Here is a 27,636-nt window from a genome sequence, read left to right as displayed (position 1 = left end):
AACAAAACCAGACAAAATGAAATCAATGTTAGTAGAAACAAGATAAAAAGAATCAAATCAGATGAAATAATTAGTCAAAGAAATGTAATCTTAGCAAAAATAATTTAATATGACTCAAAGTTGAGACAGAAAAATAAAGCGTACAAAGGAAATTAATAGTCCTAACCACATGCGTTCTAATTCTATTAGGCTATCCACATGGCTCCAACATGGTAGGTTTACTAAATTCTCTACATGAGTTTGGGTTCTAGTAAAGGTTTTTGAGCCATCTTTATAACCTGTTAAGGTTAACTCCGATTTTGGCCCATTATAGACTTGCGAATTAGATTTGGCTCAGAGGATCACACCACTAAAAGCGTACTTCACATTTGATTTCCGGATAGACGACTTAGGATGCTTTCCAGAGATACTTTATCAGACCCACACAAGGAGCCCAATGCTCATGTGAGGTGTGATTTTTCTCCCTACTTAGGTAAACTGGGTTTAAGCTCGGGTTTAGAGCTATGATATGCAACAATCCTAAATATCATAGAAATGTAAGCATTAATCAGAGAGAAATCTTTTTTTCTTTTGAAATAACATAATGAACAGTAAATTAAACAAGATCAAACTCGTAATTCCAGAATCATAAATAAGGTAACCACTCGTTGCTCGACTCTCAATTGTTAACACAAAAACAAAACTTCCCCAGTGGAGTCGCCAAGCTTAATATTGTTTTTCTCCCAGGGAAAAGATCGATACCGACTCGGGTTTTCTCTTTGAAATGAATTTACGAAATAATAGGAGTCACCACCAATCATTTAAGGTACGATTGGGACACCATAAAAATCGGGTGATTTTAATAAAATATTTTATTTTTTTTTATCAAAATACCAAGTTTTGAGGTCTGTAAAAATCCAAAAATCGGGTTCGACAATCAGTTACGCGTGGGGAAGGATTAACACCCTCACAAGCGCCTAAAAATTTATACCTAGTTGGTTATCCAATATTTAAAATCAGAAATTTGGAGTTCGATTTTATTTAATTTAAAATCATTACGGATGTAAAAAGTTGAAAAGGGTATTCGTTTATTAAGGCCGATAGTTTTCGCCCCCTAGCATAAATGCGGGATATTAGCTATTGTGCCTAATAACCGAACATTGCCTTAATTTTAAAAATCATGATACGATTTTGAAAAAGGATGTCAATTTATTTCGAGAATCACCAGTATTCATCCCCTGAGCATGATTCCGGGAGATATACTATTAATTCTTTCATAAGTGAACACTGCCTTAGAATTAAAAATAAAATTTGATCAAACAAAATTTTATTTATCCTAATTAAACTATAAGTAAATTAAGGTTATTTCGAGCTTAAACCGTCAAATTATGAAAGTTAAATGACAAATTTATTGAATCGAATATCGAGGTGGTCCTTGAGCATTACGTGAGGGTTGACTCATTATTCCCTAAATTAGGGAGACTACATTGAAACCTATCTAAAAGTGGAAGCTCTATTTATCCTATTTAATTATGTCAATGTTAAAGCTCTAATCAAGTTTGGGGATCTCAAAGGATTAAAACAAAAGAACTATAATTATGAGATCTAAATGTAAAAGTCTAAAGCTTAAGGATCTAAGTCTATAATTTCTAAAGTTGAGGACTAAATATAAACTAAAAACTAATTATTATCTAAATTATTAAACCTAAAGTATTTTTTAGAAAGTATTGATTACTGATAAATTTTAAAATCGAACAATCGATTCGAGTAATCAGGCATCTTATGCGAAAACTCGACTCGAACTGCTCGCTAATTAAACTAGTGTGTCATCCTAATTTCTAAGTTCGATTCGAATATTAATATGATTTAAAACTAAATCTAATAAATTAAACTATGAAAAAACGTTTAATAAACTTAAATAAAATATTTAAAACAATAAATAAAATAAAAAAACTGGAAATAGCAACTTAAAATAAAAATAAAATAAACCTAAATATAAGGACCTAATTGCATAAATATAAAACAAAGATGACTAAAATGTAAAAAAAATAGTAGCTAAATTAGAAATAAACATTGGCTAAATTAAAATAAATTAAAATTTAAAGGCTAATTTGAAATAAAATAAAATAAACAGATTTAAGGATTAAAATGTAAAAATATGCTGGAATTAAATGGGCTAAAATTTTTTTACCAAAATAAATAAAAATGACAAATAAAAGGAGAAATATCAGTTTTGGTCCCTACAGGGACCAAAATGCAAAAACACTGGCAAGTTGGGAGGATTAAAATGCAAATAAACCAAAAATAATAATGTATGCACAGAAAAGGTCAAATATCAGTTTTGGTCCCCTAAGGGACCAAAATGAAAAAACATGGCAAATGTACAGTGGTTTAAAATGTGAATAACCCCTTATCTTTCTTTATAAATACCAACAAATCTTTGTTTTCTCATTTTCCACACAAACACAAACAAAAAGGGGGGATAACTCTCCCCTCGGTCGGCCCACTGCCAGCGCCTTGCTCTACCTCTGGCCACCGCACACGGTGTTCGGACCTCCCAAATCGACTCGAAACGCTCAAAACTCCCGATCTGTCTTCCTAAACACTATCTAGGCCTAAAGAACCAAAAAAGGTACTAATACCCAAAAAGGTCCATTGACCTTTCAGTTTTCTCACCCACGACGACCCCCGACCAAGATCCTGTCCCCAGTCTGACTCCATTCTAAGGTAAATCTCTCTCTACTCTCGGTTTATATAACATGCAAAGTGTTTGCTTTCTTTTTACTTTTCCTTTTTTTTCAAAACCGAAAAATAAGAACATAAAGGGCAAAAATTCCTATTTGCTCGAAACTTAGAAAAGAGAAAAATACCTTAAAGTTTTTTTATTGATTTCGAAAACGGGAAAAAACCCCTCCTTTACAACAAGTTCGGGTTTTATACCAAATTTACATAGCCTTTGAATAAAAAACCCTAGTCTATTGTTGGATCACTGTGCGTGATGTTTTACATTTTAAAGCCCCAGATTTTTCGGGGTTCGTTGGATTTGATATTATTTTTTTCTTTTTTCTTGTTGTTGCTGAGATGATGACAGAACAATGAAGATGGTCGATCCCTACAGACGACGGGCTTCGGACGACAGCTAGAATGTCAGATCTGGTGATGGTAGGGGCTGCAACTGAAGAGGTAACAACTATTAGAGTTAGGGTTAGGTTGTTTATTTGGGTACGAGTTTGGGCCTGATTTATGGGTTCGAGCTTGTAATTGGTTTAGGGTTTGAATATTAGGTATGGGTTGTGTAATGAATAGCATATACATAGCATAGCATAGCATAGCATAGCATAGCCTAGCATAGTAGCATAGCATAGCATAGCCATAGCATAGCATAGCATATAGCATAGCATAGCTAGCATAGCATAGCATAGCATAGCATAGCATAGCATAGCATAGCATAGCATAGCATAGCATAATAGCATAGCATAGAGCAGCATAGCATAGCATAGCATAGCAAGCATAGCATAGCATAGCATAGAATAGCATAGCATAGCATAGCTAGCATAGCATAGCAGCATAGCATAGCATAGCAGCATAGCATAGCATAGCATAGCATAGCATAGCATGCATAGCATAGCATAGCATAGCATAGCATAGCATAGCATAGCATAGCATAGCATAGCATAGCCTAGCATAGCATAGCATAGCATAGCATAGCATAGCATAGCATAGCATGCATAGCATAGCATAGCATAGCATAGCATAGCATAGCATAGCATAGCATAGCATAGCATAGCATAGCATAGCATAGCATAGCATAGCATAGCATAGCATAGCATAGCATAGCATAGCATAGCATAGCATAGCATAGCATAGCATAGCATAGCATAGCATAGCATAGCATAGCATAGCATAGCATAGCATAGCATAGCTAGCATAGCATAGCATAGCAGAGCATAGCATCGCTAGCATAGCATAGCATAGCATAGCATAGCAGAGCATAGCATAGCATAGCATAGCATAGCATAGATAGCATATAGCATAGCATAGCATAGCATAGCATAGCATAGCATAGCATAGCATCTAGCTAGCATAGCATAGCATAGCATAGCAAGCATAGCATAGCATAGCATAGCATAGCATAGCATAGCATAGCATAGCATAGCATAGCATAGCATAGCATAGCATAGCATAGCATAGCATAGCATAGCATAGCATAGCATAGCATAGCATAGCATAGCATAGCATAGCATAGCATAGCATAGCTAGCATAGCATAGCATAGCATAGCATAGCATAGCATAGCATAGCATAGCATAGCATAGCATACATAGCATATAGCATAGCATAGCATAGCATAGCATAGCAAAGCATAGCATAGCATAGCATAGCATAGCATAGCATAGCATAGCATAGCATAGCATAGCATAGCATAGCATAGCATAGCATAGCATAGCATAGCATAGACACCCATTGTTTGAGAATGAGAGTTAGTGATACAAATGACATGTCATGAGGTGGAGTGATTACTGATTAATGATACTGGCACTATATGTGCACTGTGGGTTCACGATGTTGTGACATTGTGAAATCCATATCGAATTACGGTACAGTGATGCCGTGTTTTACAGTACATTACATTAAGTACAAAATGTTACTGATAATAAAATTGTAAAAAAGCTTGCACACTAGTTCACTAACTCACGTAGCATATATTCTCATGATGATACAGTGGGCAATAATACAAATTGAAATAGAGTAGTACAAAATTGATTTTACACAATACTGTTGGCTGTCAGAGTGTTTAAGTAAAATTTTTACTACGGGTTTTGAACTGACAATTAAATATATAATTGTCAGTGTATGCAAATAATTTTATTGATCGCAATTGGATTTATACATGTTTACTTTTAATAATATATTTTATATGATATCACCTATTCTATATGTTAAAAGTTTTATTTATTTTATTATGTTTCCTCGCTAAGTGGAAAATTTAGCGTGTGATTGGTTCACATGTAAGTATTAAGCTAGTGAGCAAGGTAGAACTTGTACCGACATCATTTCGGGGAAATCAAGTCTAACACCAAAATCAACAAAGGACGTCATATTTTGTTGTATTTGTAGTTAGTGATATGTATATTAATGAGGTTTTAGCTGCTTTAATATTTATATTTGTTATATAACGATTTATAACATAATATCTAAAACTGTTTTAAAATAGGTATATTGTACTATAAATAAAATAAATGACTAGTAAAATATTAATATGTTTTAAATGTTAAATTATGGTTTAATGTGATTATTAGTTTTAAAAATAAAGAAATGCATTTTAAGATTTTAAAGAACAAAAATTTTAACATTTTCAAAAAGAAAATGTTTTATACGATTGGTGTGATATTTTTAATTCGCATGCGGTTACGTATATGGGTTAAGGATGTTACATCAATGGTGAATTTTTTTTCTAAAATTGACAATTTCAAAAGTTTCGCGTTGGAATGGTTAGGTAACAAGCAGCAAATAATATTCGAAAACAGTGATCAAATAATCACGTGAAAATCATTGTTTTCATGTATTTGATGATTTAATGTAGAAAATGAGAATGATTCAAATTCAGATGGAGAAAGAGGTGAATCTGAACACGTGAAGGCAGCAGAAGAAGATGTTTAACAATTTGAAGCTGGGGAACTGTTAGAGCATAGAATTTTACAATAAATTTATACTTGGTATATGTAGTTTATTTCAAGTTTGAGTCTTTGCTTTAAGATTAACAACAGATGGGTCAGCTAATAGCAGCTGAGATAAATTGGCCTCCTTGTGCGGACTCAGTTTCGGTCTTTGAGGAATTAAGGTGGCCACTCTCGTAACCTCCCTCATGCTCAAGGATGGAACGGATGAGTGGAGACAGTCGTCCCTTGAAAAATTCAAATTAATATATATTTTAGTTATTTTATTTGTATTTTCAATTGATATTATGTTTTGTTAGAGTTGTGATTAGTGAGATGAAATTGTGACAATTGTTTACTGTTATTCTGTTATTCAGTTACGAAGTCTGTTAGTGTAAAAAAGCGTATACAAACCTTGGCGTTATTGATAATAAGGTAAGTTGGTTCTGAGGTTCTTTTCATAACTATCTTTTCATTGTATAAGAGGTTTTGTTTTTCAAAAATGACGGAAGGAAATACTGTTTCTAAGCCTTTCACAAATAAGACTATCTCCATTGTCTTGATGACTCGAATTATATTCTCTGGAGATAGCAAGCTTTGTATGCCAATGAAAGCTTGGCTCTTGTCAACCATGTTGATGGTACTTTGCCTATCCCTCTTCAGTACGTTTTTTAAGCAGCTGTCAAGGTCGTTACTACAACAAATTTATTAATTTATGACAAAATTTCTATATGACGTTATGTATATCGTCACAAAACATACTATAATGTGACGTTTTTTGGTCATATTTATTGATTAATGGTATATCTTTTATGATAATTTTAAAAATTGTCATTGATTTTGTCACTATATGTTTGGCGCCAAAATCTTCCCACCAAATTCTTTGGTAGGAAACCTTTTAATGATGTTTAAATAAAATATTGACGTTGTAAAACCGTCTCCAATGAAAAATAGGTATTAGTGACGATTTATTATAATGACGATTGAATTTGAATTAGTGTTACACATTTGTCACTAATAAGTTTTATTCGTGGCAATTTAATTTCATATTGTATAAGACACTAAAAGTGACATTTTATTATTGTCACAAAAAATACTTTTAGTACGACGAAATCAATTATTTGTCACTTGTTTTTATATCTGTTTTATATGACGATTTTGAAAGACGTCATGAAATTATGTTAGTTAATGTTAAAAAGTAAATAATCTAACCTTATTAAATAATGCAATTTATAGAATTTTTTTTTTGTGTTTTTTATTTTATTGACATTATTCTATATTAGATCATAAGTTTATAGCGACGGTTTTAGTGTAGGTTTTAGAGGAAATGCCATTACTTTTGCACATATAGTGACGTTTTCAGATAAACGTCGTAATAGACCAATATATAGTGGTGTGTGAAAACGCCGCTACAGGCACGTACTTTAGTTGCGGTTGAATAAAAATGCCGCTATAAATTGATATATTGTTTTTTGAAAAAAAACTCAGCTATAAACGTGTACTACAATAGCGTTTTTAGCTGGCGTTTGTGTATCAAACACCGCAATTATTCTGTACTTTGTTGGCGTTTTTACGTACAAACGCCGACACAATGCTCCGTCTTTCTCCCAATTCAAACACTTAAACATCAAATTAAAAACCCTTTCTTGACTGCATCCCTAATTTTGTCTCTTGTCTTCCCAAAAGACAAATCAAAATCGAAAGGAGAAATCTTGAAGGGGAAAAGATTTTTTTTTACTTCAAATCCCGACTAGAAGCCGGCGATTACACCATCCTCATGGTTCTTAACAAGTACGAAAACGCGGAGCTCACCAAATATGGCTTCATCGAAGATATCTGGTAATTTACTCGTTTGGTTTCTCCATTTTTGCTATAAACGAAAGTAAATTAGGTTTCTTTTTCCCCTTCCTTCTTTTAGAATTACATATGATTGGGGTTTTCTCCATTGTTCCATCAAATACGGCTTCATCTTCATGGGTTTTTCTATTTATTCACGGTTTTGCATGGAATTGAAATGCAAATTAGTTCAGGTGCTGAAAAGGTACTCCTTTTATAGTATGATCTTTATAAGTAGGTTTTGTGTGCTTAAAAAATAATTGGTTTTTAATCAAAACCCATGGTCTTATGCCTTTGAATCTTAGCGTAGCCAGAAGATGTCAAATTTGCAATGATGGATATGAACATAAACAAAATGGTGCGTCCCAGGAGACATCCGCAAAAGATATACTTACAGGTTTACCTTTCCTTTTTTCCCTCTCATTTATGTGTAGTTTAATTCTTATTAGTAACTTATTTGTAGTTGAATTGATGTTCGGCTTCTTTCTCTCTTCGAATAATAATTTCTACATCGGTCACTCTGATTTTGCTTTAAGATGTTTTAATTCTGGGTAAGTTTTTGTTCTATAAATTGTTCATTTTTAAAAAAAGAAACACATTTTACTTTCTGGGTGTTTTTGAGGATCGCTAAAGCATGATTGATCGGCGTTTTAAGTAGTTTTAATCTGGTTTTTCAGAAGTTCATCTGAATTTGGTGCAGATGAAGGTCCCTGTTTCTAGCATCAATCTATGTTTTATGTGTATATTAGTTTCATGGAGTTCTTTAAGAATGTATAGGTTTCATCTTTTAAAATTGAAGCTTCCAGGTTTTATGTGTATATTTGTTTTGCATTTTACAAAGTAGAAACTGGTGTTTGATTTGTACTGTTTGAAAGAAAATCTTAAGCATAATGGAGCAGTGTTTTCTCCAATATATTGCTAATCAAATTTATGAGAACACAAGAAGGAATAAGCTAGCATTACAGTTGTTATTTTTCTAATTTTTTTTCTGACATTGATTTCCTCTATGTATTTTCTAATTTTTAGAATGTCACCGAAAAGAAAAGAAATGAACATGATTAAATAAGGATATATTTGTATAGATACTAGAGTGGCCATACCAAATAGAGTCCCATTGCAAGCAATGTCTGTTGCAGAGGTTGTTATAGGGCCTTTATGACAAGAGAAGATTTGTTGAGTTTAAAAGGAGAGAGTAATATTATCCCTCTAGTTGTATAACTTGAGTACCAACACAATCTAGACAAACCACTATTGCACAGGCTTTTCTATTATCATTTGAAATCAAATCAGAATTTAGACTATTACCCACCAATCATTTTAAGGACTGCCCAGAAATTTTATTATCAAATGGGTGAAACTTGTGAAAAATCATTGAGAAAAACCCAGCCCCGTGGATTTATTTCACCTTTCTACTTTCTGAGTTTCTCGGCTTATGTTGCTTTCTGCTTAATGGTTAAAGCTTTAATTTGTTTATTTCTCTACAGCCCGTACATTTTCGCCTGCAATTTTGAAAGTAGTAATCTATCTTCTCCCCTTTGTTCCTTTACCAACCTTTCACAGGTGAGTTTTTTTTTGTATATATTTACATTTCTTTTTTCTATTTTTGTCTTGTTTTGCATTCTACTTCATTTCAACCGTAATATCTCCAAAAAAAATTAAGCTTTCTTTATCTGCTTGTTCTGTTTGATAGCTCGGAAAACAAAAAGAATATGGATGGATAGTACTTTACTTTTTCTTTTTTGCTTTTGTTCTTTTTGGTTTGGTTCTTCTTTCTCTTTTTTATTCTGCTTATTATTCAGGTAAAATGGAAAACTCAACTAACATAAAAGGATTTAATGCATAATACAGTGAGACTTTGATCAACATTTTCCTTTCTTCATGAGCTAAAGAAATGTTGTGCTCTTTTGTTTTTGTTTTAATATTGATCTCAACAGTGGAAATAATTCTTGATATCATTATTTTTTTTTATATTAGACTCAGATTTTGGTATGCTCTATTTTCGTGTTGAATCAGGGAGTAAAAATAATTCTCCACATAAGTAATCTGCATGTTTGTAACTTTAGAGTTAAAAGCATAATCTCGTTTCTATATTATTTGTTAAAAACATGTTTGTAACTAATGAAGTTTGCTGATATCAAGCTTCATTCAATATTACAAAATGTTTAAAGAATGAAGTTTACCGATATAGAAATAATGAACAGAACTGTGAAATTATTTGTTAGTAAAGAAAATCGTAATGCATATGCTCATTACACTAACATCGTACAGATATTTAATTGTAATGCATATAGTCATTAATCTACTTTCACTTTAATAATGAATATTCAGCAAATACTGGAATAAACTAGTGGTTGCTGCTGTTGTTAAAACTGGATTAGGATTCTGATTTAAAATTTAATCCCGCTGCTGTTGTTGTTTGCTGATGTTTACTATTGTTGTGTTTGCTGAGATCGTTAACAGTTAATCTCCTTTTGAATTTGATATTATCTTTTTTTGTGGTTTTTTTTTCTATTTCGTGTTTATGTTTGATAATGTTTGGTAGGGTTGAGCAACGAAACTGAGAAAATCGAAAAACTGACACGAACCGAATTGACCTTATACGGTTCGGTTTCAGGTTGGTTTAAATATCAAAATCTTTTAATTCGGTTCGGTTCGGGTTTTCCATATGGAACCCATTTGTTCCATATTTAACCGAATAAACAAATTGTGTCAGTCCATCCGGTTATCTACTTACCCTTACCCACAAGCAGTAAGGCCAATTAAAGAAAATACAAAAAAAAATCACGTTTATGACTCTCCACTCTCCACCATTTTCAATTCTGCAACGATTCGACAGAGCTTCATCTCTTTCCCTTCATCTTAACATCTTGAACGTGATTTCATAAGGTAAATAATATTAAAAATATTTTGGTTTGTTTAATTTTGGGGTGTGAATTTAGGGGGTTTTTTGGGTTTCAATGTTTCATTGACGATTGCTATTTTGTTTCATGAAATATATTATTTGCATGTGGGTGTGTATTCTGTTGATCCTATTTTGATGGTGGATGGTATTGTGGGTTGTTATCGGGTGATTTATAGATAGGACTAGAACTAGGTTGAGTCACAGGTCAATTATCGTCGAAAAAACTTGATTCGTGGTGTGGACCTAGAGCTATTGTGTTTGAGTCAATTTTATGATTCGAGTTTCTTCAGCTGTGATGGTTGCTTTGTAGTAATTTTGAATTTGTTTGATCCATCAGGACTGCTGGTTTTAGATTTCAATATACGGAATTCCAGCTAAACTTTTCTTCCCCATGTTTTCAGTTGCTTAAGATTTAAATTATTTAAGAGAAAATAACCTCAGTGACCAAAAATGCCTTATAATATACGATTTTAACCAACTTTTTTTGGATTTGCCAAAATGACCAACTAAATCGCAATGCGATCGATAATTCGCAACGCGATCTCCGGTATCGCAAATCAGTTTCCAGATTCGCAACGCGATTCTGACTATCGCATTGCGATTTCCCAAATTCGCGTTGCGATTTTCCTAATTCGCAATGCGATTTTTCTAATTCGCATTGCGATTTACGTAACCGCATTGCGATTTACGTAATCGCATTGCGATTTTACTAATTCGCATTGCGATTTACGTAATCACATTGCGATTTTCCTAATTCGCACTTCAATTTACGTAATCGCATTGCGATTTAGTAAATCGCAACGAGATTCTGACTATCGCAATGAATTTCAAATTGCAACTCGATTTCTGAATTCGCAACAGGTTTTAATTTCGCAACACAAATGTTTTGGGTATAAATACGCAGCAGCAACAACTCATAACCTAAATCCCTAAATCGCAACTCATCCATCTCCATCATCACTCTCTCCAGCGACATCCGTTCCTATATCCAACGACATCCTTCCCATCCGGTAACAGGTTTTAGTTTCGCAGCTCGTTTGTTAGTAAATTAATTTACAATAATGAAATCATCTAATGTTGATCGTGTTTGGATATTTGTGTTTTGGAGGGTCATGGGAGAATGTTCATGGTGTTTTACAATATATGCCTTTACCCATAAATCTTCAACTAAAACTGTCATTAAAAAAGTTAACTTATGAAACTCTAATGTTACGTGTTGCAAATAAATTGAATTTAGAGCCCCTAAGTGGATTTAGGCTATCTTATCAGAAAAATGGTAAAGTTTATTTGTTAACCGACAATGAAGATGTTGAACGATTCATTGTTTACATTAGTGTTTCAAGTGATGATGTTACATTGTATGTTGTTGAACCTAGAAGTAGTAAAGTTGGGTCAGTAGCGGGTAGTAATCAACTAAGTTTTTCAACCCAGTTTATGATGCTCAAAATTTAATGGTTCCACCACAATTTCATCACCAAGCAAATATTGTTTCACCACATTTCCAATACCAAACACAATATCAAAACCCACAACCTTTCCCTAATCCAAATCCCAATCAACTTTCAGCACCAAATTTCGGTTTTCGTATTGACCATTAGACGATGATGAGCAACAAAAAAAATTGTGAGTACTAGTCAGTATTCGAAATTTGATCTTGGTCAATACCCGGACTTTGATCTTGGTCAATACTCGGATTTTGATGATTTTTCAGAAGAAGAACAGACCCTGCGTGTAATGATTTTGATATTGGTCAATACCTGAATTTTGATGATGAAACTGCTGTTGCCGAGGAAGATGTTGTGATGATAATGAGGAGGAAGTTACGACTGTAAATGACATGTTTGAACATCCATTCTGTAATTCATATAACACTGAAGAAGAAAAAGAAAAGAAATCCCCAAAGAAAAGTCCCCGAAAATGCCACGGGAGTATAACTGGAATATGCCAGAATTACTTTAGATACCGGAAGAAGAGTTGGTAAGATAGCAGTTGATTGTCACACAAAAATTATCATATCAAGAAAGATGATTGTTTTGATACAAAGGACTTGAAGATAGCTTTGTATACGAAATGTGTGGAAGATGGCTATCAACTAAAAGTTAACAAATCAAGCAAAGATCGTTTCGAAACAAGGTGTATGATTGACAAAAACTGTATGTGGCGTATGATTGCAAAGAGGATAAAAGATTGCGAAATGTTTCAAGTTAGGACTTTTATTGATAACATACATGTTCAAGAACCCAAGTTTTTCCTCACCAGACAGGCAAACAAAAGGTGTTGGGTGATTTTCCTGGCTGAGTTAATGTTTTTGAATAGTAGGGTATATCGGGACATGAAATTATGACTGACATGAATGCTCGGTTCAAGATTAGTATCTCATATTCTCAAGCTTGGAGAGCCAAGTGTTATGCCTTGGAATTGTTGAGGGGTCGCCAGAAGCTCGTTTGCCCAACTGTCGGCTTATTGTCACAATTTAAAGCTGAAAAATCCTGGGTCGGTAACTCATATCAAACAGATAGAGATGGACCTTTGAGTTGCTGTTTATCGCTATTGGTGCTGCGGTTAGTAAATATAATTTTGTTGACTCATTTTGTTAGTTACATGCATTTCACATTTAAATGATTATATTTCTTGTGTATATGATTTGTAGATTCGTTCGTTTATTAATTGCATGCGCCCAGTTATTATAGTTGACGGAGCACATTTAAAAGGTCGATACCTTGGAGTAAACTTATTAGCAGTAGCCATGGATGCTAACAATGGGATACTGCCAATAGCTTACGGGGTTGGAAAATCTGAAACCTCTGATTCATGAACATGGTTTTGGGGCATCTTAGGGGATTGCATAGTTCTATTACATATACAATCATATCCTATAGGGCAAACTCAATTGACAACGCTGTTAGAAGGTGTTTCCCAGATGCTTTTCATGGACTTTGTGGTGTTCATTTGTATAGAAATCTAAAATCAAGGTCTGCTGGTATAAAAAATCACAAATGGACATACTGGAAGGCTGTAAAAGCTTATCGGGAAGTGGATTTTAATAAGCATATAAACTGTTTAAGACCTGTTTTGTCTCAGTGTGCTCAAACACTAGAAGATTTCGGTTTGAAGATGGTCAAGAGTACATCAACTTGGAGCAAGATATGGTTTCATGACGTCTAATAGTGCAGAATCATCAACGCTCTAAGTCGTCATTCCCGGAAATTACCCATTACTATGTTAATGGAGTTTTTTTCGAGCCTCTATTCAACAGTGGTACTACAAGAAAGAAACCATGCATGTATTATTTCTTTAAATTCGTACTTATCATATTTTACTAAGTATTATTTATTAATTTACAGGAACATTGGAACATCGTGTTACACCATGGACAGAAAAAAGATAACGAAACGTGTTGTGAAGTCAACGTCATGGAGAGTTGAACCATGTTCAACACTTTGTTTGAAGTACTGGATAATAACTTAAATGGGCTTGTCGATCTAAATGCAAGACGTGTAGTTGTATGAAATGGCAAACATCTGGTTATCCATGTGGCCATGTTATAAAAGTTTCTCTTCATCTAAATCAAGATGATTCAAGCGCATACGCTATGGATTGCTACACTACAGAAGTATATCGACAGACTTATGGCGAGATTGTCTACCCTATTCCACATCCTTCTGAGTGGGACATCAGATGACTTACAAACAGTTTGCCACCAGTCATGGATAAGGCTACTTGGCCGACCAAAAGTCACGATCGTATACCGTCTAAGGGTGAAGAAAGAAGAGATCGACATGTATCGGTGCAAGGAAAGTGGTCATACAAGGTTTGACATGTGGATCACCAATGCCATCACAATCATCTTTTCCTCTACCAAAATATGGATCCTCATCAAAATCCAAAGCTCATATGGTGTCAAGCAAAAGACAATCAAAATCGCAATCATCTTTAAAATCCCAATCATAACCGGCTTCACTTTTTGGGACTGTTAACTTAGGTGATTTTTAAATGCAAACGTTGTATTATGTGGATTTTATGTGTGAACTTTTAACATTTTCAGTTAGGCATGTATTAGTAACTTGAGTTTGAAAATTGTTATGATCTGTTCAGTTGTTATCACTTATGAGGCATTCATTTGACTATCGCAACACGGAAATGACGTTCGCAATCATCTTAATGTCTATCGCAATGCGAAAATGACTATCGCAATGCGAAATGAAAATCGCAATGAGAGAATCGCAATGCGAAATGAAAATCGCAACGAGAGAATCGCAATGCGAAATGAAAATCGCAACGAGAGAATCGCAATGTGAAATGAAAATCGCAACGAGGGAATCGCAAAGCGAAATGAAAATCGCAACGCGAATTTATTTTCGCGTTGCGATTTAGTCGTTGCGATAGTCATTTTTGCCTTCAACATAATGCAGATTGAAATCAACAAAATCAACAATTACATTTCAATCAATTAAACAAGCACAAATAAGAATTATGTTCACATCAATTAAACAAATCAACTTTTACAAATCAATTAAACAATAAAAAAAATAAGCAATAATTCTTATTTCCTCATCTACTATTGAATCAACTTTTGTAGCCATACATCATTTTCACGCAGCTCACTTCTGAGATTAACCTGCAGAAACCAAACATTTGCTCAACAACACTTTCTACACATCTAAAACCTACAAACACCAAATTATTGATTCTAGGTACTTAACCAAACATTTTCAAACCACAAGCCTATAAACTTACCAATTGTTATGGACATTTTTATAACGCGGATACAGGTAGGCAGCGTCTCGTATATATCGATCTAGCCATATAATGCCGAAACCCAAGCCTACTGCAGCTCTATCTCTATCGGTGGGAGGTAGATACTTTATACTTCCTGTGATCAACGCTCCAACGCCAAGCATACGAGAGGACCACAATTCCCTCTGGGTCCTTTCGTTTGTTGTGGTGCGGTCTCATCTCTGCTAACTGTAATATTGAGCTTCTTTGGCTTCTTGTTTCCAGAACGAGTCCAATAATTTATCGCATCCAAGAATTTAGCCAAATGAGAGCTCCATCCCTTAATAATATCTCTTAAATCAGCCAATGATATGTAATTTATCATGTTTTCATATACTATTGCCTTAAGGATGGGAGCTGAAGCTCGACGAGAAGCCATGTTTACGTTCCAAAATAGGAAACACCTGCAATCATAGTAATATTCATTCATTTGCGCACTTATTTATGAATACCTTTAAACTCAATCTAAAATAATACTAACCTTATCGACCTCCCACCATGCAGGATAAAGTTTAGCTTGTCCATTGCCCAACGCAAATGATTTATCTCGTTGATTCTTCAAGTGAACGGCGTTAAAAGACGTCGGCATAATTGTATATCGTGTATTTCTTTTATTTTCCTTAAGTTTCCTAATTATTAGAAGACGTGACACCCACGCATCGATATGATGTTTACAAAAAAAGACATATATTAGTAACTTACATAATTTAAAAAAAAATAATCAAATTGAAATATAAGAAAATATAAGACTTACCCCTCCATCGAAATAGTCATTGTCTTCGACCCCTAATAATACGCCCCACCAAGACCGATCAAGCAACAATAATACATCGTTGAGCTTGCATATGTCAGTGAAACACCCTGGCTCCGCTCATGTAGATAAAAATCAACTGCGGTCTTAGCCCAAAAGGGTGTTATCCAGAATTGTGTCCGTAGTTGTCTCCTCTCACTTCAGATACCGGTATGGTACTGGTCGGTAACTCATATGAGAGCCAACTTGAATCCATCATGTCCGGCACGTCAGAGGGTTTCTCAGATCCTACATATGACGCCATGTGAATCGGACTCTTGAATGGTGGAAGGGACCTTTTCAACAATGACAGTGGCCTCTTGAACGGTGGGAGGAGACTCTCGAGGAATGGTAGGGGCCTCTTCAACGATAGGAGTGGACTCTTAAGGGATGACAGGCGAGTTGGGCTTCTTCTTGCGTCTTTCGCACTATTGGGGTGTACGGAGACTTAATAGCACGTGCACGCCGTCTGATGCGTGAACTCTGTCGTGCAAGAAAAACCCGACGTAAAGCATCCACCTTATCGGCCGTTAAATAATTAAATACAAATATCAGTAAATAACAGACATGAAATGCATCAGATAACAAAGGCAAATATGTTTCAAACTTGCAACACTGTCAACTTAGTATTTGTCTTTGTCTATTGGTTGAAGTAATGCAATTCATTCAAGTTTCAATTTGCAGAAGAAGAATGGAACTTAAAATCGCAACGTGAAAAATGACTATCGCAACGCGAAATGAAAATTGCAACGAGAATCGCAACACGAAATGAAAATCGCAACGACAAAATCGTAACGCGAAACCAAAATCGCAACGCGATTATAGTTTCGCGTTGCGATTTTGTCGTTGCATTTTCATTTCGCGTTGCGATTTTCCTTTCCCGTTGCGATTTTCATTCTCTCGTTGCGATTTTCATTTCAACCAAAGACAAACAGTGTTACTAAATTAGTTTCAAGAATAAACTATTTCTTCTTCTTCTGCAAATTGAAACTTGAATGGATTGCATTACTTCAACCAAAAGACAAACAAAGACAAATACTAACTTCAGAGTATTAAAGAATACACAGTTTAGAAGAATTGGCAGCAAACGAACAAATTTACTTTCAACCAAAAGACAAAAAAAAAGACAAATACTAACTTCACAGTGTTAAAGAATACACAGTTTAGCAGAATTGGCAGCAGCCGAGCAAATTTACTTTCAACCAAAAGACAAATACTAACTTCACAATGTTAAAGAATACACAGTTTAGCAGAATTGGCAGCAACCGAATAATTTACTTCAACCAAAAGACAAAACAAAAGACAATACTAACTTCACAGTGTTAATAAACAGTTTAGCAGTATTGGCAGCAACCGAATAAATTTACTAAGCAATCTAAGTGAAATGGTTAATCTAAGTGAAATTACGAGTAAATTTATCATCAAGTTAAATATGGAAAATCTTAAACTTACCTCGTTGCGTAGAGTATGAACCTCATTCTGCAACGATACTACCATCTCACGTAGAGCGGCAACCTCACCACGTAAAGTAGACACCTCCACACGCCATGAACCATCGTTATCGCGTAGAGTACCGATCTCCTCACGCAAGGCATTGACCTCATCACATAACTCCCTTGACTCATCTTGTGGAGATGGAGGTGGAGAACAGGGAGATAGAAGTCGTGGGATCTTTGCTGGTCGCCTATCATGAGGTGATGGTGGAGAAGAGGCTCGATGATGTGACAAGATAGGTGATGGCTCTCGTTGTAGAGGTGTATAGTCGGGTCAATCAGGTGATGGCTCTGGGTGAGGTGATGGCTCTCGAAGTGGAGGAAGTGGAGGCTGCTCATCATTCGTGCCATCAAGAAAACGCTGACTAGCTTGCCACCAATCAGTGGCAAGCTCAACCTCCGTGGGTGTCAGTCTCATTAATGGAGTGTTGGCCTCCTAAAATATAAAAACTCAAACAAAGTTAAACATCTACCATTAATAACTTGTTTATATATGATAATATTTGTGTTAACTTACATTATTTATTGTCGCATATGGTATTAAGTCTTCCCAATCCAACAGACGTTTCATCTTCTAGGAAATAGCCCTAGGAATATTATTTGAGGTTTTTAATGCATATGTCTGCATGCTGGGGAAAGCCTCGAATATCCAAATCTACAAACAATATAATAACAAACATTAGTAATTGTTAAATAATTAATTATAATTTTGAAAACATTATATAGAAATTCTTACCTTAAAGGCCCAAACAAAGCCTGACAAAGTGTATTTCGACCCATCGCCCTGCAAACTTTTGCGGTCATCAAAGGCAGACGACAACTTAGTCCAGGTAGCTTTCCATATATACGAACCCCACGGAAACAGATTCCATGCATTTAGTCCTCTACCAAATATTAGCTCATGAGGAACAGGTTGTCTGGCCTCTCTGCCTAAAAAGCCGGCATACAAAAGTAGTAGAAGGCATACTCGAACAACATCGACGTCATTCATCCGAGTAAAACCATCTTTCTTATTAAACAATTTCTTCAGGTCGTCGACGTGTAAGTTCGGCTTCTCTATTGACTCATCAGGAAAAACCCTGGATAACCATGATGGGCGGGTGATATGACGACTGTACCGGCCTACATCATCGTGTCCGAATCGTAGACTAGTGATTAAGCAGAACTCCTTCCGCCCAAAACAAGTATACGCCGTGGAAAATGAAACCATATCTCTTCCTCACCACGTTGTATACTGTCGGTAGATCGCTAGTCATGGTCTGAAGCCACAAATGGGTCAAATTAGCATCTCCACCCGAATGTTGTACTCTCAGCCATGGCCCGAAGCAGTTTCCTCAAACAATTTTCTTTGTGCAGGTGAAAGCTTCGAAGCAATTGTAGTGGCTAGGCTAACTTTATTCCTTAATGTCAATGAAGCCAAAAAATTTCTACAAAAACAATAACATACCAAGTTTGATATACCAAAAACTACACTGTGAAGATATACCAAAACAATAAACATAAATAGTTTTATTCTTGAAACTAAAATTTGCAATACTGTTTTGTCTTTTGGTTGAAATGAAAATCGCAACGAGAGAATGAAAATCACAACGTGGAAATGACTATCGCAACGAGAGAATCGCAACGCGAAATGAAAATCGCAATGCGATTTTGGTTTCTCGTTGCGATTTTCATTTCGCGTTGCGATTCTCTCGTTGCGATAGTCATTTCCGCGTTGCGATTTTCATTCTCGAAACTATTCTTCTTCTGTATTACTTCAACCAAAGACAAAACAAAGACAAATACTACTTCACAGGGTTAAATACTAAACAGTTTAGCAGTATTGGCAGCAATCGAATGAATTTAATAAGAAATCTAAGTGAAATGGTTAATCTATTATTGAAATTACCAGTAAACTTATCATCAATTTCAATATGAAAACCTAAAATAATGCAAAAATTTCAAAATAAAAATAATTAAAAAACTAACCCTCGGAGGTTGATTTTCCATTTCTGAATGATTGTGAGGGATTTCTGACCGTGAATGGTTGTGAGGGATTTCGCCGGCGATGGGGACGGAAATCTTCGGAGATGGGGACGGATTTCGCCGTAGAGAGTGAGAGATGGAGATGGGACTGAGTGTTGTGATTTTAGGTTTGAGGTTATAAGTTGCGATTACTGTGGACTGTTCAGTTTTCGATATATTAAGAAAAAATTCGTGTTTGGAATTTGAAAAAAAAATACACGTTAATACGAATGGCGCTATGTAAATCTCATTGCGATAGTCAGATTCGCATTGCGATTTACGTATTCGCATTGCGATTTTCCTAATTCGTATTGCGATTTACTTAATCACGTTGCGATTTACGTATTCGCATTGCGAATTATGAAAATCGCAACGCGAATACGTAAATCGCAATGCGAATTAGGAAAATCGCAACGCGAATTTGGGAAATCGCAATGCGATAGTCAGAATCGCGTTGCGAATTTGGAAACTGATTTGCGATACCGGAGATCGCGTTGCGAATTATCGATCGCATTGCGATTTAGTTGGTCATTTTGGCAAATCTAAAAAAAGTTGGTTAAATTCGTATATTATAAGGCATTTTTTGTCACTGAGATTATTTTCTCGGTTTATGCCAGTTGCCCTACATGACCAACATTTCTTTATAACTAACACAAAGTGAGTACAACCTCAAGGCTGTTTTTATTTAACCTTGAGAAATACTGTCAAGTAAATGCTATATTTTTCATTGTTTCAAAGTTTTACCCTGTCCAGAAATATTGGTTTATTTAACTCTTTTTCATGTATATATATATATATATCTTTTGTTTGCTCACATGATTCCTATGGGATGAAGAAAATCTTGAGGTATGGATTTAGTTCCAATGTAGCCTCTTTTAGTCATAGTTACATTGATAGACCCTTTGTGCCTCGCTTTCTACCATCTGTTTTGACCATCCAACCCTCATGTTGCAGTGGGAAGACAACTCACTGGAGATCAATTGTTTTTTCAAAAGCTATGGACCAACATCCAAGTGAGGCTTTTGTCGTAGTTATTGTGATAGGGAAATGTTTTTAATGTTCCTCCTCCTTTCCGATGAATGCATTACTAGTTACTAGTTTCCTTTGTAATTTTATTGTTACAACATGCATCCATACTTCAATTGATATTATATGTAGTACTTAATGTCTTTTGTTATGGTTTTAATGGCAGAATAAAGATGTAATGGATGCAATTCAGAAGGTAGCTGCAGCTTATGACTGCAAAATTGTTGAAGGCGTTCTTAGCCAGCAACTGAAGCAGTTCGTGATAAAATGAAATTATTATGTTTTTAGTGAAATATTTGTTTAAATCTTATTATTTGTAATAATTGAGCTATTTTTTTTTAGATTTGTATAAATAATTTTATTTTAATATATTCATTAAAAATGTGACAATTTTTAGTTTTGCCACTATATTGGTGACATTATATATGGTGACGTTATGCATAATCATCATCATATTATTAGGTAACAATATATTAGTCACTAAAAATGTGACAATATCTTTTTCGTCACATAAAGTTGATTTTAATGCATTTGTGACATATAAACTATCAATAATGAAATCTTATTTAATTTAGTGGCGTAACCAACTGACATAGAATATAAATTATAAAGCGACGTTATGCATAGACGTCTTCATAATATTATTATGTAACATTTATATTGTCACAAAAATTTGACAATATCTCTTTCGTCACATATAGGTTAATTTTAATGTATTATCTGTGACGATATAAATCATCAATAACGAAATTTTACATAATTTAGAGACATAATTAGTTGTCATTGAATATTAATTATATTGTGACGTTACGTTACTAAAAATGTGACAATTTTCTTTTCGTCACGTATACAATGAAATTATTGTGTTATTGGTGACGATATATTTATTAATGACGAAAATGTACATCATTTGATGACAAAGTAATTGTCAATGAATGCAACTTAAACTGTGACGTTATCTATTAGCATCAATATATTTAACAATACATGACGATAACACATACATCGCCACTTTTGACTTTATGACACACCTAGGGTGACGATCATCGTGACATTGACTTTACGTCACAAAATACATCTAGTGATATAAATTGAAGTTTTAGTAATAATAACCTAGATGCTACTAATAAGAAAATTTGTTGTAGTGCGTATATGTTTCATATAAACAACAAGATAGTGCACTTTGTTCTTGGCTTTTGTCTTCTGTTGGTTCTTCGATTCTACCGTCATTGGTAAGTTGTAAACCGGCTCTGGAGATCTGGGAGAAGATTCAACAATCGTTTTCTGTTTCTTCTACCACAAAGATTATGTATCTTCATTGTTCTTTGAAAAATCTTTGCAAACATGATCAGAGTATAAAGGAGTATCTTTATCAAATTCAAGCCATTGTGACAATCTTGCTACGTGTGGCAATCCACTAACGGAAACTATGCATATTTCTGTCATTCTTTCTAGTTTGCTTCCAGAGTATAAGCTGATAGTGGTCGTCATTACCTCGAGTCAACAACCCTACAAGATTGTCGGTGTTTGCAGCATTCTTCTTGATAAAGAGGCAAGATAATTAGAATTCTGGAGTCAAAACGTTGTTAATATTTTAGCCAAGTTCTTGAGAGAGTGTAATATTCCTGATGATAATAAATTTTTTTTCTTTTTTGTGATGCTTGTCAGTTAGGCAAGAGTCATAAACTTCCATTTAAAAAATATGTTTCTGTTTATGATCAGCCTTTGCAACTTGCTCAATGGATTTATGGGGACATGCTCCTCTAGTTTCTAACAACTCTAGTTATATATTAGTTTTGTTGATGCATGCACGAGTTTCTATTTTTTGGCTTGGAAATCGGATGCTCGTATTGTGGTTCTTTCTTTTCATACGATAGCTAAACAGTTTATTTCCAAACTAAAAAGAGTTCAATCTGATTGTGGCACTGAGTTTAAATCGTTAGCTATGCACTTTGTCAGCATGGTATTTATTTTTCAAAATTCTTTCCCTTATACATTTGAACAAGACGGTTGATTGCGCGAAAACATCATCATATAGTTGAGCTTAGTCTTACACTCATGGCTCAAGCATCTATACCTTTCAAAGGTTGTTCAGTAAACAACCTTATTATAATGAGACCAAAATTGGGGAGAAAATGCCTTTTTATATCCAAAGACTTTGGGGCCATTCAGCCCGCGCCTCCTTGGTCTCCAACACGCGCGTCCCCGTGTTTTATTGGGATTATTTTTCCCCTTTGGTTTTGATTTGTTTCAATTTAATCTCTATTCCATTGTAATTTCAGGTTTTAATTTTCAATTGATACAATTTAGTCACTATGCATCCTTTAATATTTCAGCTTTAAATTTTAATTATTTTAATTTAATACTTTCTTACATGTTTTAATCACCTTTTAATTTTAACACTAGGTTTTATAATCTTTTGATTTAGTCCTTGAATAATTACTTTAGCCTCTATATTTAACCTTAGATTTATTCCTTTTAATTTAGTCACTAAATTAGAAAACTATTGGTTTAGACTTGAACCTTTAAGATTAGGTTTCTTTTAATTGTGTCCCAACCTTTAAAGTTAGCTCATTAATTAGCAACCCAAGTTAATTTCAAATTTGATTAAAGGTAGTGTTTGTTTATTTTTAAATATTGAAAAATGACAGTCTTAAAGCAACTGGATGTTCGTTTCAATATTTTGAAATAAATAAATATCATCAGTGAAGACCTAAAAATCAAATAGGCTTAAAATTAATCAAGATAAAAGAAGAAAAAAATGTTCTTTTATTTAAATTTATTGAGGACAGTCGTTTGATTTATATTAAACTTGGTCTCAATCCTTTTAATAATTGAACATCCTTTATCTTATCTAAAAAATTGGGAAATTGGTTAATGTTTTAGAAGAATTACAATATTAATTTGTTTCAGTTGGAAAGAGAGAGTAATCATCTTAATTTAATTTAAGGGGTTATTTTCTCTTAAATTGAAAATAATGAAATATTGTCCGTTTCTCCTAAGAATTTTTGCTAATAAAATTATATAAATTTGTTGAAAATAAAAGGACCATAAATTAAATTTATATTCAAAATTTTTAATTTCCATTATTAGGGACAACGTATAATCTAGCAGGTATCAATTCTGGGTACTGTGAGGGTGTCAATCATTCCCCACACGTAATCGACTCTAAACCCTTTCAAAATGAATTTCTGGTAACATGCAGATCAATTTTGTCTTTTTAAAAGAATTTTATAAAAAAAATCTTTAAAAAACGTTTTTAGGCATTTAACCTACTTAACCCAAAGGTCGATGGCGACTCCATATTTTTTATAACATTTCAAAACCCGTCTAATACGGCCCAAAAAAAGCCGTTAAAAATACATTTATATAATAATAATTTATTTATAACTCAACTCGATACTCAAAATGGCTTTTGAGATAATCATTTGATGCTCAAAATCATTGTGGGATATTCGATATAAAATAGTTCATAATAATACTCGATAGCATGTTCGAAATCTGAATTTGACAGAAAATAATCGTATATGTCCTACCATAAAAAATCATTTAATATCAAATAAAATAATAATAAATAGAGAAAATCACATGCAATTAGTTGAATTCAGATTTTAAAATTTGGGGTGTTACAAATAAAGTTATATATTATTGATATGTGCACACAATTATGAACTTTAATCCAACATAGATACCTATATGGTAATTAAATGAAAGTTGAATTTGGCTAGGAAAAATGAATACAAAGAAAATAATCCTTTTTTTAATTCCACCATTACCAATTCAAACTAAGACATGATTTTCTTATATTACAATTTCCTGATAAACAAAAGAAAACAGCCAACAATGGTATACTTAATGCACCAGCAGTGCTCACCAGCATTGAACTTTCCTCACATCGCACTTAATGCGACGAAAGAAAGAAAAAAGAAATACAATTGTTGAACAAACGGGACAACGCTGATGCATGAGTCCATGGAGGTCCCCGTGCGACGGAGAGCTTCCACCAAAAGGACACTTGTGCACGGGTCATCTCCATGGCAAACAATGCATCAGATTCTCTATTTTTTTTTACAGATTAAAGAATAAGAAAAAAAACACAAGTAGATTGAACTACCCTTTTCTCCGTTACTGTCGAAAATCTGGTTTTCGGCTTAAGTTCTGGCTCGGACGAGGGGTGATTGAGGAGACGTAATGCCTGTAGGTGACACGAAATCATCCATTCTTCGAGATAAGCTTCGCGATAAGCTGGGTTTAAGGCTGCTGCGTCTGCAGAGTTTGCGAGGAACTATGGCGTCGTTGTTGTTAAGAATAAAGGTTCTGATCCTGGATAGAGCAACTTCCAAGGTGCTATCCTCCATGTTAGCAAAGCAAACCCTGAACCAACCTGGCTCCTGGCAATGGAAAGAAGAGCCTGGCGAAACATTGAGCTTAACTTCATTGATGATCACCCTCCACAAATCCATTTCACCTTCGAAAGTCATTTCTTTGAGGACTTTACGAAGGTCCATCCATATAAACAACCCTCCATTGCTCCTCAAAGAACCGATACCGACTTGCGAAAGACTCCATGTGAAATACTTGTGCCTTTTGAACAACTGCTCTTTGCTCTCCACTATGAAGTTATCAACGAAATCGTCGTCGTTTAACATCGTCGCGACCAAATGCTGTGTTTGTGAGGACACCAAGCCGTAGCTAGACATTTTCCGAGCACAATTCACCACAGCATCGTTGTACGAGTACACGATGCCGACTCGGAAACCAGGGAACCCCATGTCTTTTGAAAGACTGTAAACAATGTGGATAAGGTCACGGTTGCATTCAACTTCGTCTATAACCTCAGAAATGCTAACGAAATCAGGGTCCTTGAAAACTGTGGCCGCATAAATCTCGTCACCTATAAGGTGAATGTTCTTTTCGTTTACGAACCTCACTATGCTCCTCAATGTGCCGCGATCCATGATAGTTCCCAATGGATTTGATGGATTTGTTATGAGCAATCCCTTGACCCTGAGGTTAGCTTCTTCAGCTTTTTCATACGCAGCTTCCAAGGCGTTTCTAGTGATTTGGAAATTATTGCAACTTTCACAAATCACTGGAACAAGTTCTATTCCTGTCCTCCACCTCAAGTCACGATCAAATCTGCAAAATTGATACCATACATTTTACCATACAAATCTTATCTATATCAAATTTGCAGGTCTATGTACATTTAGTGCATCCAGCTATATATTATGCTTGAGTGTTAGGTGTATATGAGTAAATGAAGATGTAGACTGGTTGAAATGAAGATGACTGCTCAACTTTCTAGAGATTATTACTGTCCCACTGAGGATGATGATGATCTCTCATCTTTATAAGAAAATTTTTTCTCTATTAAGTTACCATAAAAAATACAGATATGGGCCGTCAACTTCAAAGGGCTTTGACATGAAAACTAAGAGACAACGTTGCTTTCATGATTCCATCACTGAAATGTGCACAGAAAACTTGGATCTCTCAATAATTTCCTTTTTTTTCTTGGAAAATGCTGAATTATTTATTTACCCAGATTTTCATTCCTTTTGAACCAATCCCAGGCGGCGACGTTGTCACATTTGACTTTACTGCTAAGTTGATTAAATTAATCAATTCTCATTAAACGAATCTTAGCCGTAATTTAATAGTTAATTAGCAATTCCTCTCCATGTGTGGGTTGATTTTAGGACAAAAGGTCAATGTTGGTCCTTTAGACATCTAAATGACATGAAATAAATCAGTGTTATTCGAGTTTGATTTAATCAAAGTTTTTAATGAGTTGTACCGAGCTACTTAATACCTGACTTGAAAAGTTTGCGAGCAACTCGAAAAAATATAAAGCTCGACAATTTTACTTCGAATTCGAATTGAGCTTGACAATTTTAAGCTCGTGAACTTTCGAATTGAGTTCGAATCGAACTTGATAATTTTAAACTCGTAAACTTATGATTCTAATTTAATTTTGAACATATTTGTAATACTTGAGGTGGACTGGACTCGTTTACAATTCTAGATCACTGTAAGCGTGAAGAGAAAAGCCAATAATAGGAAGAAGGAATTACCCTGGATAATATGGAGTGGGAACCAGTAATGCTTCACCGGGATCTGCCAAGCAAAAGGCAACCATTTCGTGAGCCCCAGTTGCTCCACCACTCATAACAATGCGGTCAGGGTCAAATTTCACTCTATCCCCCCTCACTTTCCCCATGAATTTTGCAACAGCCTGTTGTATACGCACAATTTTAATAAATGAGTGATTATAAGATAATATTTGATATTTCTTAATTATTGATAATGTACATACGTAGAATCATATATCTCAAAGGAAAATTACATTTATTTCAACCACAGAGACCACTCAATATATTCTTAAACAATGAGGGTTAATTAGTCAACATCTTATGAATTATAAGAAAGTATTTATTCGAGTACCTGTCTGAACTCGGGCATCCCATGATAATCCTGGAAAAGAGCAGTCTCTTTGAATTTGTAGACACCTTCCGGAGTGCAAAGGGAGGCCTCTGGGTGTTCCATTAGCCACTTTTTGATGAATTCAAAGCAAAGCTGGATAACATAAAGACAGTGAAATTGAGATCATCAGTTACCTGCAGATTCTCTCAGCTATGAGTAGTGGAAAATTCATTTCATGGAGGTCTGTAACAATTTACCTGATTCTCAGCTAGACCCATTTGAATGACACCATCAGGCCTGTCAATAGCGTGAAATGGATTGACCTCATATGCCTTCCATCCATCAAAATAAGGTGAGTTTTCACCATGGCCATTCCCAGTGGCAATCTTAGACATGGAAACCATTTTTTTTAAAGTAGGAATGAAAAATAGATTAAGCTTTGCAGAAGAAGAAACACAAGAAGAAAAGTGATTACAGATGAGAAAGAAATTGATTAGTTAATGGTGAGAGAGTGTTGGGAAATGGTTTGAGGAGATGTGGAATGATTGTCTGGCAGTATATATATATATATGTATAGGCTTAGAGGTTGATGGTATATACGTGTATAAAGTTTGTGGTGGATGGGGTCTACATGAGAAGAAGTTGAAAGTTCCTGGAAGAGCACTCATGTTTGACAGGATTTTGGTAAATATTCATTTTTAACATTAATTTTGTTATTGGAAATTTAGAAAACTTGAATTTGGATCCC

General features: G+C 34.6%; 1 protein-coding gene and 1 long non-coding RNA gene across 2 annotated transcripts; one reads left to right on the top strand and one right to left on the bottom strand.

Moving 5' to 3' along the window:
- The first annotated feature begins 11,642 nt into the window (after positions 1-11,642).
- LOC120146374 lies at positions 11,643-27,245 on the top strand. Its single transcript, XR_005518214.1, has 3 exons — positions 11,643-11,654; positions 13,867-13,868; positions 27,106-27,245. It is a non-coding gene; the product is annotated as an uncharacterized LOC120146374 (long non-coding RNA).
- Positions 24,264-27,328, bottom strand: LOC120146373 (1-aminocyclopropane-1-carboxylate synthase-like). The gene is made up of 4 exons (XM_039159958.1): positions 27,146-27,328; positions 26,910-27,041; positions 26,540-26,700; positions 24,264-25,601 (listed from the first exon to the last, which is right to left on the bottom strand). The coding sequence occupies exons 1-4, from the start codon at positions 27,290-27,292 to the stop codon at positions 24,614-24,616; spliced, it is 1,428 nt and encodes a 475-aa protein (XP_039015889.1). The 5' UTR covers positions 27,293-27,328; the 3' UTR covers positions 24,264-24,613.
- Between the last annotated feature and the right edge of the window lie 308 nt (positions 27,329-27,636).

The sequence above is a fragment of the Hibiscus syriacus genome, unplaced genomic scaffold, assembly GCF_006381635.1.
Source record: "Hibiscus syriacus cultivar Baekdansim isolate YM2019G1 unplaced genomic scaffold, ASM638163v2 tig00110912_pilon, whole genome shotgun sequence".
NCBI classification, from domain to species: domain Eukaryota; kingdom Viridiplantae; phylum Streptophyta; class Magnoliopsida; order Malvales; family Malvaceae; genus Hibiscus; species Hibiscus syriacus.
Note: the sequence above shows the minus strand (reverse complement) of the source record. Positions and strands in the feature narration are given on the sequence as shown.